This window comes from Nematolebias whitei, chromosome 9, assembly GCF_014905685.2.
Source record: "Nematolebias whitei isolate Nwh7 chromosome 9, NemWhi1, whole genome shotgun sequence".
NCBI classification, from domain to species: Eukaryota; Metazoa; Chordata; class Actinopteri; order Cyprinodontiformes; family Rivulidae; genus Nematolebias; species Nematolebias whitei.
This window is the reverse complement of record NC_056506.1, coordinates 45,989,582-46,001,881: the sequence shown is the minus strand read 5'-3', so window position 1 is coordinate 46,001,881 and position 12,300 is coordinate 45,989,582. Positions and strand designations below refer to the sequence as shown.

Below are 12,300 nucleotides of genomic sequence, written 5' to 3'. Positions count from 1 at the left end.
GCTGGTGCATGCAACTCTAATTTATTCCAGAAAAAAACTGCATGATTTTGTATGGTGATTGGTTGAATATATTCAGTTTTTATTAGAGATAAAACTGTGTTTAATGTGAATTCGAGTGCTTTGGCTGCCAGAAAACCTGCATGAAAAGTGGACCTGAATTGCTCCGGAGCTGAAATGCAAAGCAGAGTGTTTCTTTTTTTTTTAAGTGTCAATTATTGTTTTAACAAAAAGCTGCAAAAAGCCCTCTTTTCCAAACCAAGCTTACAAAAACGAAAATAAAAGATCATCCCGTGTGGATCATATTTTGTTCGCATGCAAATCAATTGTTGGCGTGCAGCCCTTTTGTGAAAATTAAAAGTACAAAGTAAAAGCCTGTTCCGAGTACTAACAAATGCGCACTTCTGCAGAGAGCCTGCAGGTCACAGAAAGGAGGGTTAGTTTGAGCAGTTCCATGCATGGTTTTAGTTTGGAGAAGCTGTCATTAAAAAAAAAAAACTTTATCCTGTAGTTTTAAATTAAAACAGGAACCAAACTAACAAAAATTCAAACCAAGGAACATACGAATGGAAATTATGTTTCAGACAAAAATGTGTAAACTCAAGCAAACTAGAAGTCCAACAGACACGAGACAAATAGAAACTTTATGCCCAGAGATACTTTTTATTAAACTATTGTTAATTTTCTTGATGCTAGGCTTAAAAATTATGCTTAACAACAAACTAATGCTTCAACATTACCTCAGTAACAAGATGAATGTTGAATCACATGGAAGCTGCAACAACAGGAGGTTGGACGAGCCGCAGGACGACACCATCTACAAACACTAAGATGTTGAATCACTTTACAAATGAAATGCCATTTTACTGAATTCTGCCCTTCCAATCCCCATTCTTACATGATTTAACCAATCCACATTTTGTCACCTGAACTGTTTAATTATTAAAGTTTCAACTTCTGATCCAACAAACAGCATCAAGTTAAAACTTTGCTCACGAGTTATCCACCATCCATTATGTTTTAGCCGTTTCTTCCTTTTCAGATCACGGGGGTCACTGGTGCTCATGTCCAGTAGACAATGTGTGAGAGGTGGGGGACACCCTGGACAGGTTTCCAGTCCATCATAGAGACACACGAGACAAACAACCAATCACTCCCTCACTCACACCTGATAATTTAGAGTTACCAATCAGCCTACATGCATGTTTTTGGTTTGTTGGAGGAAACCAGAGTACCCGGAGAAAACCCACACATGCACGGAGAGAACATGCAAACTCCACCCAGAAAGGTCCCGGGCCAGGATTTGATTCAGCGATCTTTTGCTGAGGCAGCAGCTGTACCAACTGAACCATGTTGCCACCCGAGTTCCCATTCAAGATTAAAGCTTTGTTCTCCTTGTTACTCCTGAATCTCTGCTCCTTACTCCCTGGACCCTCCTTGTAGCTTCTCCTTGTGTCCTACTGGAACAAGTCATCTACAGCCTACAACGATAGACTGAACATGACTGAACCATCCATCCCTGAGGTCCGTCCTGCCACACTCCTTTCTTGATGCTCAGCTTGCTCTGTCTTGCCATCCTGGAATATTCTAGGTTTCAGTGACATTTTTAAAGTTGTCTCGTCTGACACAGAACCAGAGGCGATAGTAGGAAGGTTGGTTTGAATGTTTTTCCCCTAATTGAAATAATTTTATTCATAAAGAATCTCATGAACATCTGCAACGGATTACCTTTCAGAGTCAACTCCATTCAAGATGGCTTTCACAGCTAAATCAGTATTAGTCAACATAATAGCGATGACTGTAATGAGCTCAAATTTGACGCGGTAATAGCTGAGCCATAACATCTTGCAATTATCACAATATTGCATGAATCACAAAACAGTTTTTAAGGTTTGATCGAAATGGCTGAAACTCATTTCTTAACACGAGTTAGGCTTCAAACTCAGGCATGAATGATGGCGGGCGATATGCATCCCTTAAAGGGAAAGTTATGAATTTCATTGTTTGATAATTATTTCACCTCTTCATCTTCAGGAGCAGACTCAGTCTTAACTTGTTAAAATGGTTTCAGATCAGCAGCTGGTACTTCCTGCGCTCCAACGCGTAGCAGCTGAAACGGTGCGCAGCGTGCGCTCCCTCCCTCCCTCCATCCCTTCTCACCTCCATCTCTCCTCTCCTCCCTCCATCCCTCTCCTCTGACGGGTTGGAGGAGATCTCTCTTGGAGCTGGAGAGGAGAGCTCGTCAGTCTCCTCCAGCAGCAGCAGCAGACTTTCTCTGCAGCCGCCCTTTTATTCATAGAGGACATGGGGATTAAGAAAGTCTCTGGGATTATTCCTCGACTAGTCTGGATTCTGCTGAGCCTGCGTGGGACAACCGGAGAAGGTAAGGTGGCCGCGCGCTTTTTACTTTTCCTGGGGGAGGATGACAAAGGTGGTCAGACGAAAAGAGAAAGCTTTAAATTTTATTGTCACAACGCCTGGATAATAGAAAGTGCATGTGCCACGTGCAAAAAGCCTGACTTCTCATGTTAATTTGGTTTATTCTGCGATGCGCAAGAGTGGAAGGTTGTTGCAGTTTTGGTGCTTTCAAGCGAATACAAATCTTTCTGAGGCTAAATAAAAAAGGTGAATTTTGCTCTTATGCTACTTTAGATTACATTCCTTGTTTCCCAGGATCTGACCAAGGCAGACATCAGTGGAGCTGGTTGATTGGAACCAAAACATTTGGGATTATCTGCTGGAGCGCAGCGTCGTATTTGCAGATTCAGTTTTCAAACTCCTGAGCAGCTGAGTGGAAAAGAGAGAAAAGTTCTGTTCAAAATAAAAATGGTTCGTTTTATGAACTCTTGGTCTAAACTAGCCTTGCCTGAGTGTTTTTACTTTATACAGTAGTTTAAATGAGAACTGTGATATTTGAATGAGAGAAATTTAGGAGAAATGTTTTAAAGCGAGGCAGTCATGTTCAAGATGTCATCTCTCTCCTCCACTCGTCTCTAATGTGCCACCTCTTTTATATTTTTCCTCGTTATTTGTTATCAGGTTATCATTTTCCTTGTAGAAAGTTTTCTCTGCTTTTATGTCTTTAAACATCCCCCGAGTGTTTCCCTCTAACAGACTGGGTCTCGCATAACTACAAATATGGCTGTCATGTGTAAAGAAAGCAAATGTGAAAAGAAAAGTTTCATCTCCTCCATGAGATCAGATCAGAGATGTTTTACAGAAAAATCAGATATTTTCTTCCACGTCTCTTTACCTCCTGCTGTATTCCTGCTTCAGTTGTTTCTCGTCTCTCCTGCTGTTTCTGACTCTCTGTCCTCCTGAGCTCAACTCGTCTCTCTGCTTGATGCTTATTTTTTCTGTCTTGCTGCTCCAGCTCTCTCTCTCTCTCTCTCTCTCTCGTCTTTTTTCCTCATCTCTTTCTGCTGCCATCTCTTTGTGCCACTCGTCCCCTTGGATCTCCACCCCCCTGCTGCATCTGTATCAGAGAGATGCTCAGTTAAGCTTCCCTTTTTCTTTTCAAGTCTTCATCTTCGTCCTTCCTCTCCTGCATGTATTTTGCACTTTTTATGATCAGAACGCCTCAGTTCCTTCCTCCAGCCCTTCCTGCTGCTCTGTTTGCTCGTTCTGCTTCTTTAGCTCGTTTCTCATTTTCATGTTTCTGCCGCTTTGATTCTTCATAGTTGTTTAAACTGAACGAGCCAAATATATAGATTTAAACACGTCTATTGGTCCAGCTTTAAAATTGGTTTAGTGACATTATTTTCTGAGAGTTTATGTTGCACAACATCCCACGGCAGCACGCCCATCGTGCACGGACCATAAACCACAGCAACACAGTGAGTCAAGACTGCAGGAGAGGAGGCAGCCCAGACTAACCCTCACATGTTTTCTAAAAGACCGTTCACAGATCATTAGTAGAACAAAATAGTAACAGAAATTAATATTTTAACAACACGTGTTGCTAAAAACAAATTGGGGTCCTCAGGGTAAGAATCTTTGTGGCACTCAAACCTTGGATTTATTTCAGCTTGTGGGTACAAAACTCAGTAAAATGACTAAATCCATTGGCCACAGAATGCTGAGGTTCAAGGAGCCTTTATTGTCGTGAGCATCACATGTGGTACATGAGGTGGAATGAAACTGTGTACTCAATGTCCCAGTTACACCCAAAAATAACCATAATATAAAGTATATATGGAAAAGAAACAGTATACAAGGATCTAAGATATACACTAAACAATAATATACAGCAGCCTGAACATGAGTCTGTTGTGAGTAGATGGGTATGAATACAGCAACTTAAAGACATGAAATCAGCAGCATGGATAATCAGCAGCACAGATAAAGTGTCAAATATCCAATTAAAGTGGCATTACAGTGATTTTTTCTGGTTAGAGATTCATGGGTCTAACAGCTTCAGGGTAGAAGCTGTTCCTCAGTCTAGTGGTTCGACAATTAATGCTCCTGAACCTCCTGCCTGAGGGGAGTGGGACAAACACATGTGTGCTGGGTGAGTGGGGTCCTTCATGATGCAGGTGGCCCTCTTCCTGCATCTGGAGGTGTAGATGTCTGTGATGGTGGGGAGACTGATTCCAACAGATTTCTGTGCAGCCTTCACCACTCTCTGCAAAGCTTTTCTTTCTGCAGCTGTGCAGCCTCCATGCCACATGTTGATGCTGGAGCACAGGATGCTCTCCACTGCACACCTGTAGAAGGAGGTGAGGACTGAGCTTCCCAGTCCAGCTCGTCTCAGCCGTCTGAGGAAGTAGAGTCTCTGATGAGCTTTCTTGATCAGGCTGGTGGTGTTGTTGCTCCAGCTGAGGTTGTCATTCAGGTGCACACCCAAGTACTTGTGGGGACCACTTCCACCTCAGATCCTCCTACTGTATGTGCAGAGGGTGTAAGCGTGTTTGTCCCTTTTGAAATCCACAATAGTCTCCTTCATCATCATCATCATCTAAACTCCTTAACTTTAAATTGAAAATGGTGAACAGGTGGTTCAGTGTTACAGTGAGCAAAAAGCTACCATCAACCATGTAAAGCTGGTAGAAGATCAATAGGTTAAAAGAGGGTGAAAAGGGAGGAAACTATAGATCAATCAGCTGACTTGATCAGGCAGGAAGTATGAAGACATTTAATGAAGATGTTCTCTAATTTTTCAGCTGTTGACCCACAGGAAAAAAAAAAAAAACTTGCAAACTCCTGAACTGTTGCTAACATTAATGAAAATACCTTTAGCAAGGAGCTGTCAAATATATTTTTTTCATTTATGGCTTTTATTTTATCTTTTTTGTAACGGCTGAAATGAATATCTATTATCAATCAGGGTTTCTGCAGCTCTTATTAAGAACAGCAAACTTATTCTTTCAAAATGATTACAGTGGTAAAGTACTGGCAACAGTGCTCATATTAAGTTACGGTAAATCACTGGTTATGAACATACAGTAACAGAAATACACAAAAATACTGCATCTTACCATCAGTACAAGATATACCCACAGTTCTTTGCTTTTACAATAGCAAAAAAATAATGGTCAACAAAGAACAGCATGGAAATAATGGTTCTGGTAAATTAACATAATTTTAGGAAAGCACAGAAACATAATCAAAGGCAGAAGATGTAATGATGATGCAGTTTATTTCCAGTAACATAAAGACTAAATATTGTGTTTGTACTGGGAAACTAGCGTTACTTAACTGTACATGCACAACAATGGATAATGGTTAACTTGTGTTTCTTGTTTTGAGACTCTTTGCTGTAATTTACAGATCAAAAAAGGGTAAAAACAAGCGGTTGTACCTGTGATAATCATATAAAAACACTAAAGATAGCTTGAAATCTGACTTTGCAACGCAGTGGTTTAATTTTAGTTTGACAAAAAATATGTCAGTATAAAACCATAAAGTATCAACATGTCAGCAATGCAAATTACAATGTAAATAACTCATACAGAGTAAATGGGGACATTTTTCCTCGTTCAGAGCACCAGAAAACAGATTTCACTTCTGTTCTGCCTCGGGGCATGCTGTGCTCTGAATTAAGCATGTTGCTGCCTTCATGGACGCTCATACAAGTCATCCAGACTGTTGGGGAGATCCACACCATCTCCATCTGGGAGCTGCTCTAAAGAGCCTAAAGGGACTCGGCATTAAATAAAAAAGTCTGAACATTTCCTGGAGTGTTTTGAGTGCTTCAGTAATGCTTGAACAACAAGAACGTTTGACACTGAGGATTAATTTGATCATTTAACTACTTCTTGTTCTCATTTTCTAAAACTTTTGTGGTGATCACATTTTCTATGAGGCTGTTAGACGATGTCATGCTTAACAAGTAAAATTCAACCTGGCAGGAACAAATACTGCACATACACAGAAATAATAGAAAATCACACTTGCAGCTTTTACACAATATTTTTAAACAAATACTTGATTTGAACTCCTGCTTTGTTTCTTTTCTTCATTCAACCTTTATTTATACATGTTAGTTCCCATTGAGCCTCAGGAACTCATTTACAAGAGAGACCTGTTACATACAACATACAGAGTAGATGAGGAAAAGAGAACACGAGGGTGGAGGAAATAAAAAAAAAAAAAAACATGTCTCACACCAGGTCTTGGCCGGGGCACAGTGTAAAAGATGCACAAAAACAACATTGCAGCATAAACAGCAACGTACATTGACATAATACATTTATGCATAGAGGTCGACAAAGGCGTTGAGTTGTCCATGGACACTCCAGAAAGTTCCAAAGTTCTGATAAGATGGTGCAGTGTCTATCAGCGCCACAATTCTGACAAGGACACAGATGTCCTCGGGAAGGGGGAGCAATTTGAGATAAGTTGGCCTATCCAAGGCCAGCAGGGAGGCCAAACTCAGATAACACAACAATTGTTTTAGGCAGGCAGACTCTACTGACATGTCTGCCTTCAGTTCTGCTGGTACACTCAATGGCAACTCCAAACAGCCGAACTGTGATTACTTAAGTCGGGCTTACAACTTCTCCAAGATCTAGTCCTTCCAACCGTCCGTGAACACTGCTACAAAGTTCCACAGTCCTGCCTGCTCAGCTCAGATACAGGCCCACAGTTAGTTCGTACACAGTCTGATTGTTGCCAAGCTTAAGCAGCTGTTGACGTTTCTGAATTTGTCGACATTCCAGATTTCCACCAACTCCAAAAAAGCAGAATCCAGTTATCATAAATTCAATTATGTTTCCGAGGTAAGAGGGCTCTCCTTCACCCTGTCTCCTTGAATAAATGTTTATCAATTGCGTTGAGAGACCAGCTGACCAGATCCATAATCATTTTCGATTTGGAAGATATGTAAAGAGAGGCTCTGAGGAGGTTCACAGGACAAGGGAGCAAAAAAAGCAGAAGGGAGGAGCGCGTGAAAGCGGCAGTCTTCGTTGAGAGCGAAGGAGAGAATGGTTCTTTGTGGCATCTAAAACCACTAAATGAGGCACTTTGGTAACAGTTTCTGTTTTAAATGTGCTCTATAAATAAATCTGACTTGACTAAATGCGTTCTATGTAACCAGTGTTTTGGACAAATGTACCTGTTGAAACATATTTTGTAGAGAAGTGACTGAAACATAATTTAGCAGAGACAATTGTATTTCTTATTTTGTTTTGCTGCACTCTGTGGTGCCTCCGAGTGTACCCTACTATATTATACCTTTTCATCTATTCATTAAACCTTTATTTAGACAGGTAAGTCCCAATGAGCCTCGAGGACTCATTTACAAGAGAGACCTGATAAAGTCAGTCATTCAGTCACTGTGGTGTCACTTTCTTAATATAGTTAACACAGTTATAGCAATAGCCTGGACGTATTTCTGCTTTAATTAGTGAATATTTCTTATTTTATTGACAGATTTTCCTCAGCTTTTATCAGCACAGTATGAATGTAGTTCATACACGCACGCACGCACACACACACACACACACACACGTTTTTTTTATTATTATTCAATTCAATTCAGAAAACAATTAAAAAGGCCAATTATTAAAATTGATCTCTGTAAGGAAGCCAGCAGGTGTACTCCTTGGTCAGTTGGTCATCATTATCTACACGCATGTTCTCACACTGGTTCATGTTCATCTCTAAATCCCTCCTTGGACGGCTAACTTCTTATATCTCCTCCCACATGCCACGCCATCAGTGCAGTTACAGCGTGCGCTCTCAGTCCATCATTACCTGCAGCGTTCCCTCATCGCGGACTGAACTTGGCAAAAAAAAAAAAAAAAAAAAACTTTTCCTACTCAGCTCCTGTAACCTGGAACACCTTTCAACAAGAACTGAAGTTGTCCACCTTGATTTATTTAAGGGGTTTCAAACATTTGATAATGTCAATAGAAAAATCAAAGCAACTATGTTCTTGTTTTTAGTATTTCACCCTGTTTTACAGCACCCTGATTTATTGTTTTATACACTACTCTTATTGTAACTGCATTTTTTACTGTAGTTTATTGCCCAAGCCGACTCCAACTATAGGATTTATCAAAAAGGAACGACCTAAGCCTAATCTTAATAGTAGACATGGTCTCAGCCTCACGGACAGAAACTGGAAGTTGATTTCACATGAGAGGAGCCTGATAACTGACAGCTCTGCCTCCCATTCTGCTTTTAGAAACTCTAGGAACCACAAGTAAACCTGCAGTCTGAGAGCGACGTGCTCTGTTGGGAAAATATGGAACAATAAGATTCGTAATATAAGATGGAGCTAGGTTGTTGAGGGCTTTGTGGGTTAAAAGTTGTATTATGCATTTAGCTGTTCTTGTTAAATGTAGCATGCAGCAGAACATGAGGTCTCAACCGTCGTCTAACATCCAGAGATTAGTATCAGCTTGGAGGGATGAACAGAGAAAGAAATGCAACTATTATTGATCAACTTGCTGTGATTTCCCCACAGCTCTTAAGCTCAATTAATAAGACACAGAAGTCACTGGTGTTTAAAGGTGAGCTTGGCTGAAGCAGATGCAGGAGACAAGTTAACTAATTAAATCAATACATTACAGAAGACCGTTTCTAAAGTCTACTGGAATTCATTAGAGCTGTTGTGTCAATTTTATTTGACATTTCCACTTTTTTTTTCATCTGTCGTAGTAAGATGCTATATTTGATTTAATTTTACTTGTCATAAAACTTTTTTTTACCCGCAGTTTATCATTAAATTGTCCTTTAGAAATAACAATAATCTCGTTTCTGTTGCAGCTGTAGCTCTAAATCAAATCCTTCAGACATTTCTGGTTTGATCCTAAACTTCTGCACTGCACAGGTCAAAGTGTTCTCCAGAAAACTGTTTCCACAGATTTTGAGCACAAATTCAGTGTGGTAGTAGCTGAAGGTCATGCTCAATGCATACAGTGAGGGCTAAGTGATGGTGTAAAACCTTTGTTCTAAACCTTGCCGTACAGGGGGGTGGGTGACGGCCATTTCTTCAAGGAACTCTCGTTTCTTGGAAATATTTTAGTTTTTCAAAATCAGAAACATCATTTTGTGTTTTGCTAACTTGCCTGTTTTTTTTTTACATCCATCTGAGCATCCATCACCAGATCGTGAGGTGTAAGGGTGGAGGACATTTTAAACAAGAGCCTCCTCAGACTTCTCTATCTGCAGCCTCCTCCTCCAGAGGGAGGTGTTCTCAGATCATCTGCGAGGTATAATCTCTCCATCAAATCATGGATCTGCCCTGAGGTCTCCTCCCACTGGGACATATCAAAGGATGAACACCTTCTCTTTAAGTCACTCAAAAAAAATAAAATAAAACATAACAAGTGGACATATGATGCTGAAGACATTTACGAAACCTCTCATGCAGCTCTATAAAGCTTGGAACTCCATTCCAGACATTTTTGAAGTGATAAAACCAGATGGGAAGAGAAACATCTAGTTGTGTTGTTCCTTTTGTTTTGGGATTGATCATGACCTGGATGACTGAGTCATCAGCAGCGTACTCACTTTAAGAAACAAAAATAGTTTCCAATTGTTTGGATGGAACACAAACCCCAATAAAAATGCCTGAATGTAAGCAGCAAAGCTGAGTTTTACACCTTTATGTGCATCAGACACAAAAAAAGCTGCGCACACCTAAAAACTGATCATGGTTCACTCAGACCAGTGCTCTGGTCTGGAAACAAGAAAGTTCTGTTCCCAAACATACTGGTCAGCAGGGCTTTTCCATGTTAAAAACCGTGTGTGTATATATATATATATATATATATATATATATATATATATATATATATATATATATATATATATATATATATATCCTTCTGTTCAAAGCTGCCTCTGAACTTTTGTGACCCTGAACAGGATTAAAAAAATAAATAAACGGATGCCGGTCGGGTGCCAAATCAATCCATGATAGTGAGAGCTTTGATGCCTACCACACATAAATACATCTATTGAACTTGTTCCATGCATGATGCAGACGTGAGGTTAAAGTGTCATAAAGCACATTAAGTTGAAGATGCAGCTGCCTGAGTGGGACACATCTAACCTGCTGTTGGCCACAGTGATGCTTCTCTGTGGATTAGATGACACCGACTGCCTCTGATTCTTCGGGCCGAGGCTGTAAATTATTGAGTATTCCCACTCTGAATGCCTTCTTTATTGCTGTAGTGGTCAGAAAGACGAGGGTGGTGAAGAACATTAGAGCTCCTTAGTGGGTATTTATGCATCCAGAGACAAGGAAGCTTTGAAGAAAATGACAATAAAAGCCTGGTTGTTATTTTTTTAAATTGGAAAACACTGAACTATATTGCTAGTAATTCAGTTACATGTAAATGCAGTAATAGAATATGAAAGGTGACTGAAATATTATTTTAAGCTAACAAATTAGCTAATTCTAAATAAGAATAAGGGAAAGTACTGCAGATACAGTGCACAACATTGTATACTGTTTATATACCAGACCATGTATGTTCTAACAGAAAAGTAAATAAAAAAAAAGGTAGCAAAATAATTTCTGTGAATAAATTTCAGACAATATTTGGACGTGCAAAACGGAAACAATGCATCAACATGTGGCAGAGTACATTAATATTTATTACAAACACAAACAATCAAATTACAGCTCAAAACTGCAGAGTATGCATCTTTAAACAAAATGTTTTGGAATGGCATTTAAAGCGTCAAACTAAATATTGAGAAAAATAAAATGTTCAGCTGCCCTTCAGCCACTTACACCTCAGAGTCCACTCTTTGTTCTAATGTATTTAACCATATGCGATCATCGTGGTCAAGGTCTAGCTGGTTAAAATTAGTAAAATTACAAGCTACAACATGTTTTTAATTTTTGCACAATTATTAAATCCTCTTGCTTTCACAAGGAACAGATTAATAGATGGGTTCAGTTAATTTCTATATTGGTGGAAACATAATTTGTGCTCTCGCTTTTAGTGAAATTCATTTCATGCAGGGAAAAGATACAGAGTTCTTTGTCACAATTTCTGGTGACAGGACCCAAACGCAGGCTCATTAGAGTCCGTTTCCAGATGGAACAGCTTTTAAGGCACCAGGCTCATCTCCCAAACCGTTCAGGATTCATGGCAGGAAAACCCAAGAATACCAGCGGTTCCTGTACAGGAAGAGGTGACTGAGTGGACACAGGTGCTCCAATTATAATAAGAAGCAGAAACTGGCAGCAGAAAATAAAAAATAAAAAATCACTGAAAACAACTAAAACCAGCGATACAAAGTCACACGTGGTTGAGATTTGAATTGTGAATGTTTGCAGTTTTTGAGATGAGTGTTTTTCTGGACTGTAACTCTACAGGGAATGAGAGTAAACCTTAATGTTTATGGTGCAAGAAATTCAAGTGGGCAGGAGTTACACTGTGTGTAAGAACAGAGGTCGGTTTGTCATTTTGCTTGTTCCAGGCAACACAGAGTGACAGATGCCGGTGAGTGGGGGGAGCAATCGTATCTAAGACCAGAACAATAGATACAGATTAATATTGGCCATCCCAAGCTAAACCAGGTTCCTCAGTACCTGACACACAGAGCGAGAGAGATGGTGGTGGCAGCCATCTTTTTGACATGGCAACCCAATTTTCAATAGAGACCCTTCTTCTGCCCGGTAGCTGCAGCCACACACCAAAATGGAAGCATGTTGCTTGCTCACAACACGGACACGGGGAAAAGAATAAGGCAATAAAACGGTGACATAAAATAATGAGCACTTATAGTTTCATAATTTTACCAACAACTTTTGATACAATAGTTAAAAATTAAAAAAATTAGTAATTTAGTATAATTTTACTACTTTAGTGCTTGGAGTGAGCAACGAGCTGCTCT

General features: G+C 39.8%; 1 protein-coding gene across 1 annotated transcript in view; it reads left to right on the top strand.

Annotated features, from left to right (window-relative positions):
- The first annotated feature begins 2,301 nt into the window (after positions 1 to 2,301).
- LOC119414298 (contactin-associated protein-like 4) overlaps positions 2,302 to 12,300 on the top strand; it is a 146,300-nt gene continuing 136,301 nt past the window's right edge. Inside the window, exon 1 of the mRNA XM_037681392.1 lies at positions 2,302 to 2,380. Within this exon, the coding sequence (XP_037537320.1) occupies positions 2,302 to 2,380 (79 nt within the window). The remainder of the gene's footprint in view (positions 2,381 to 12,300) is intronic.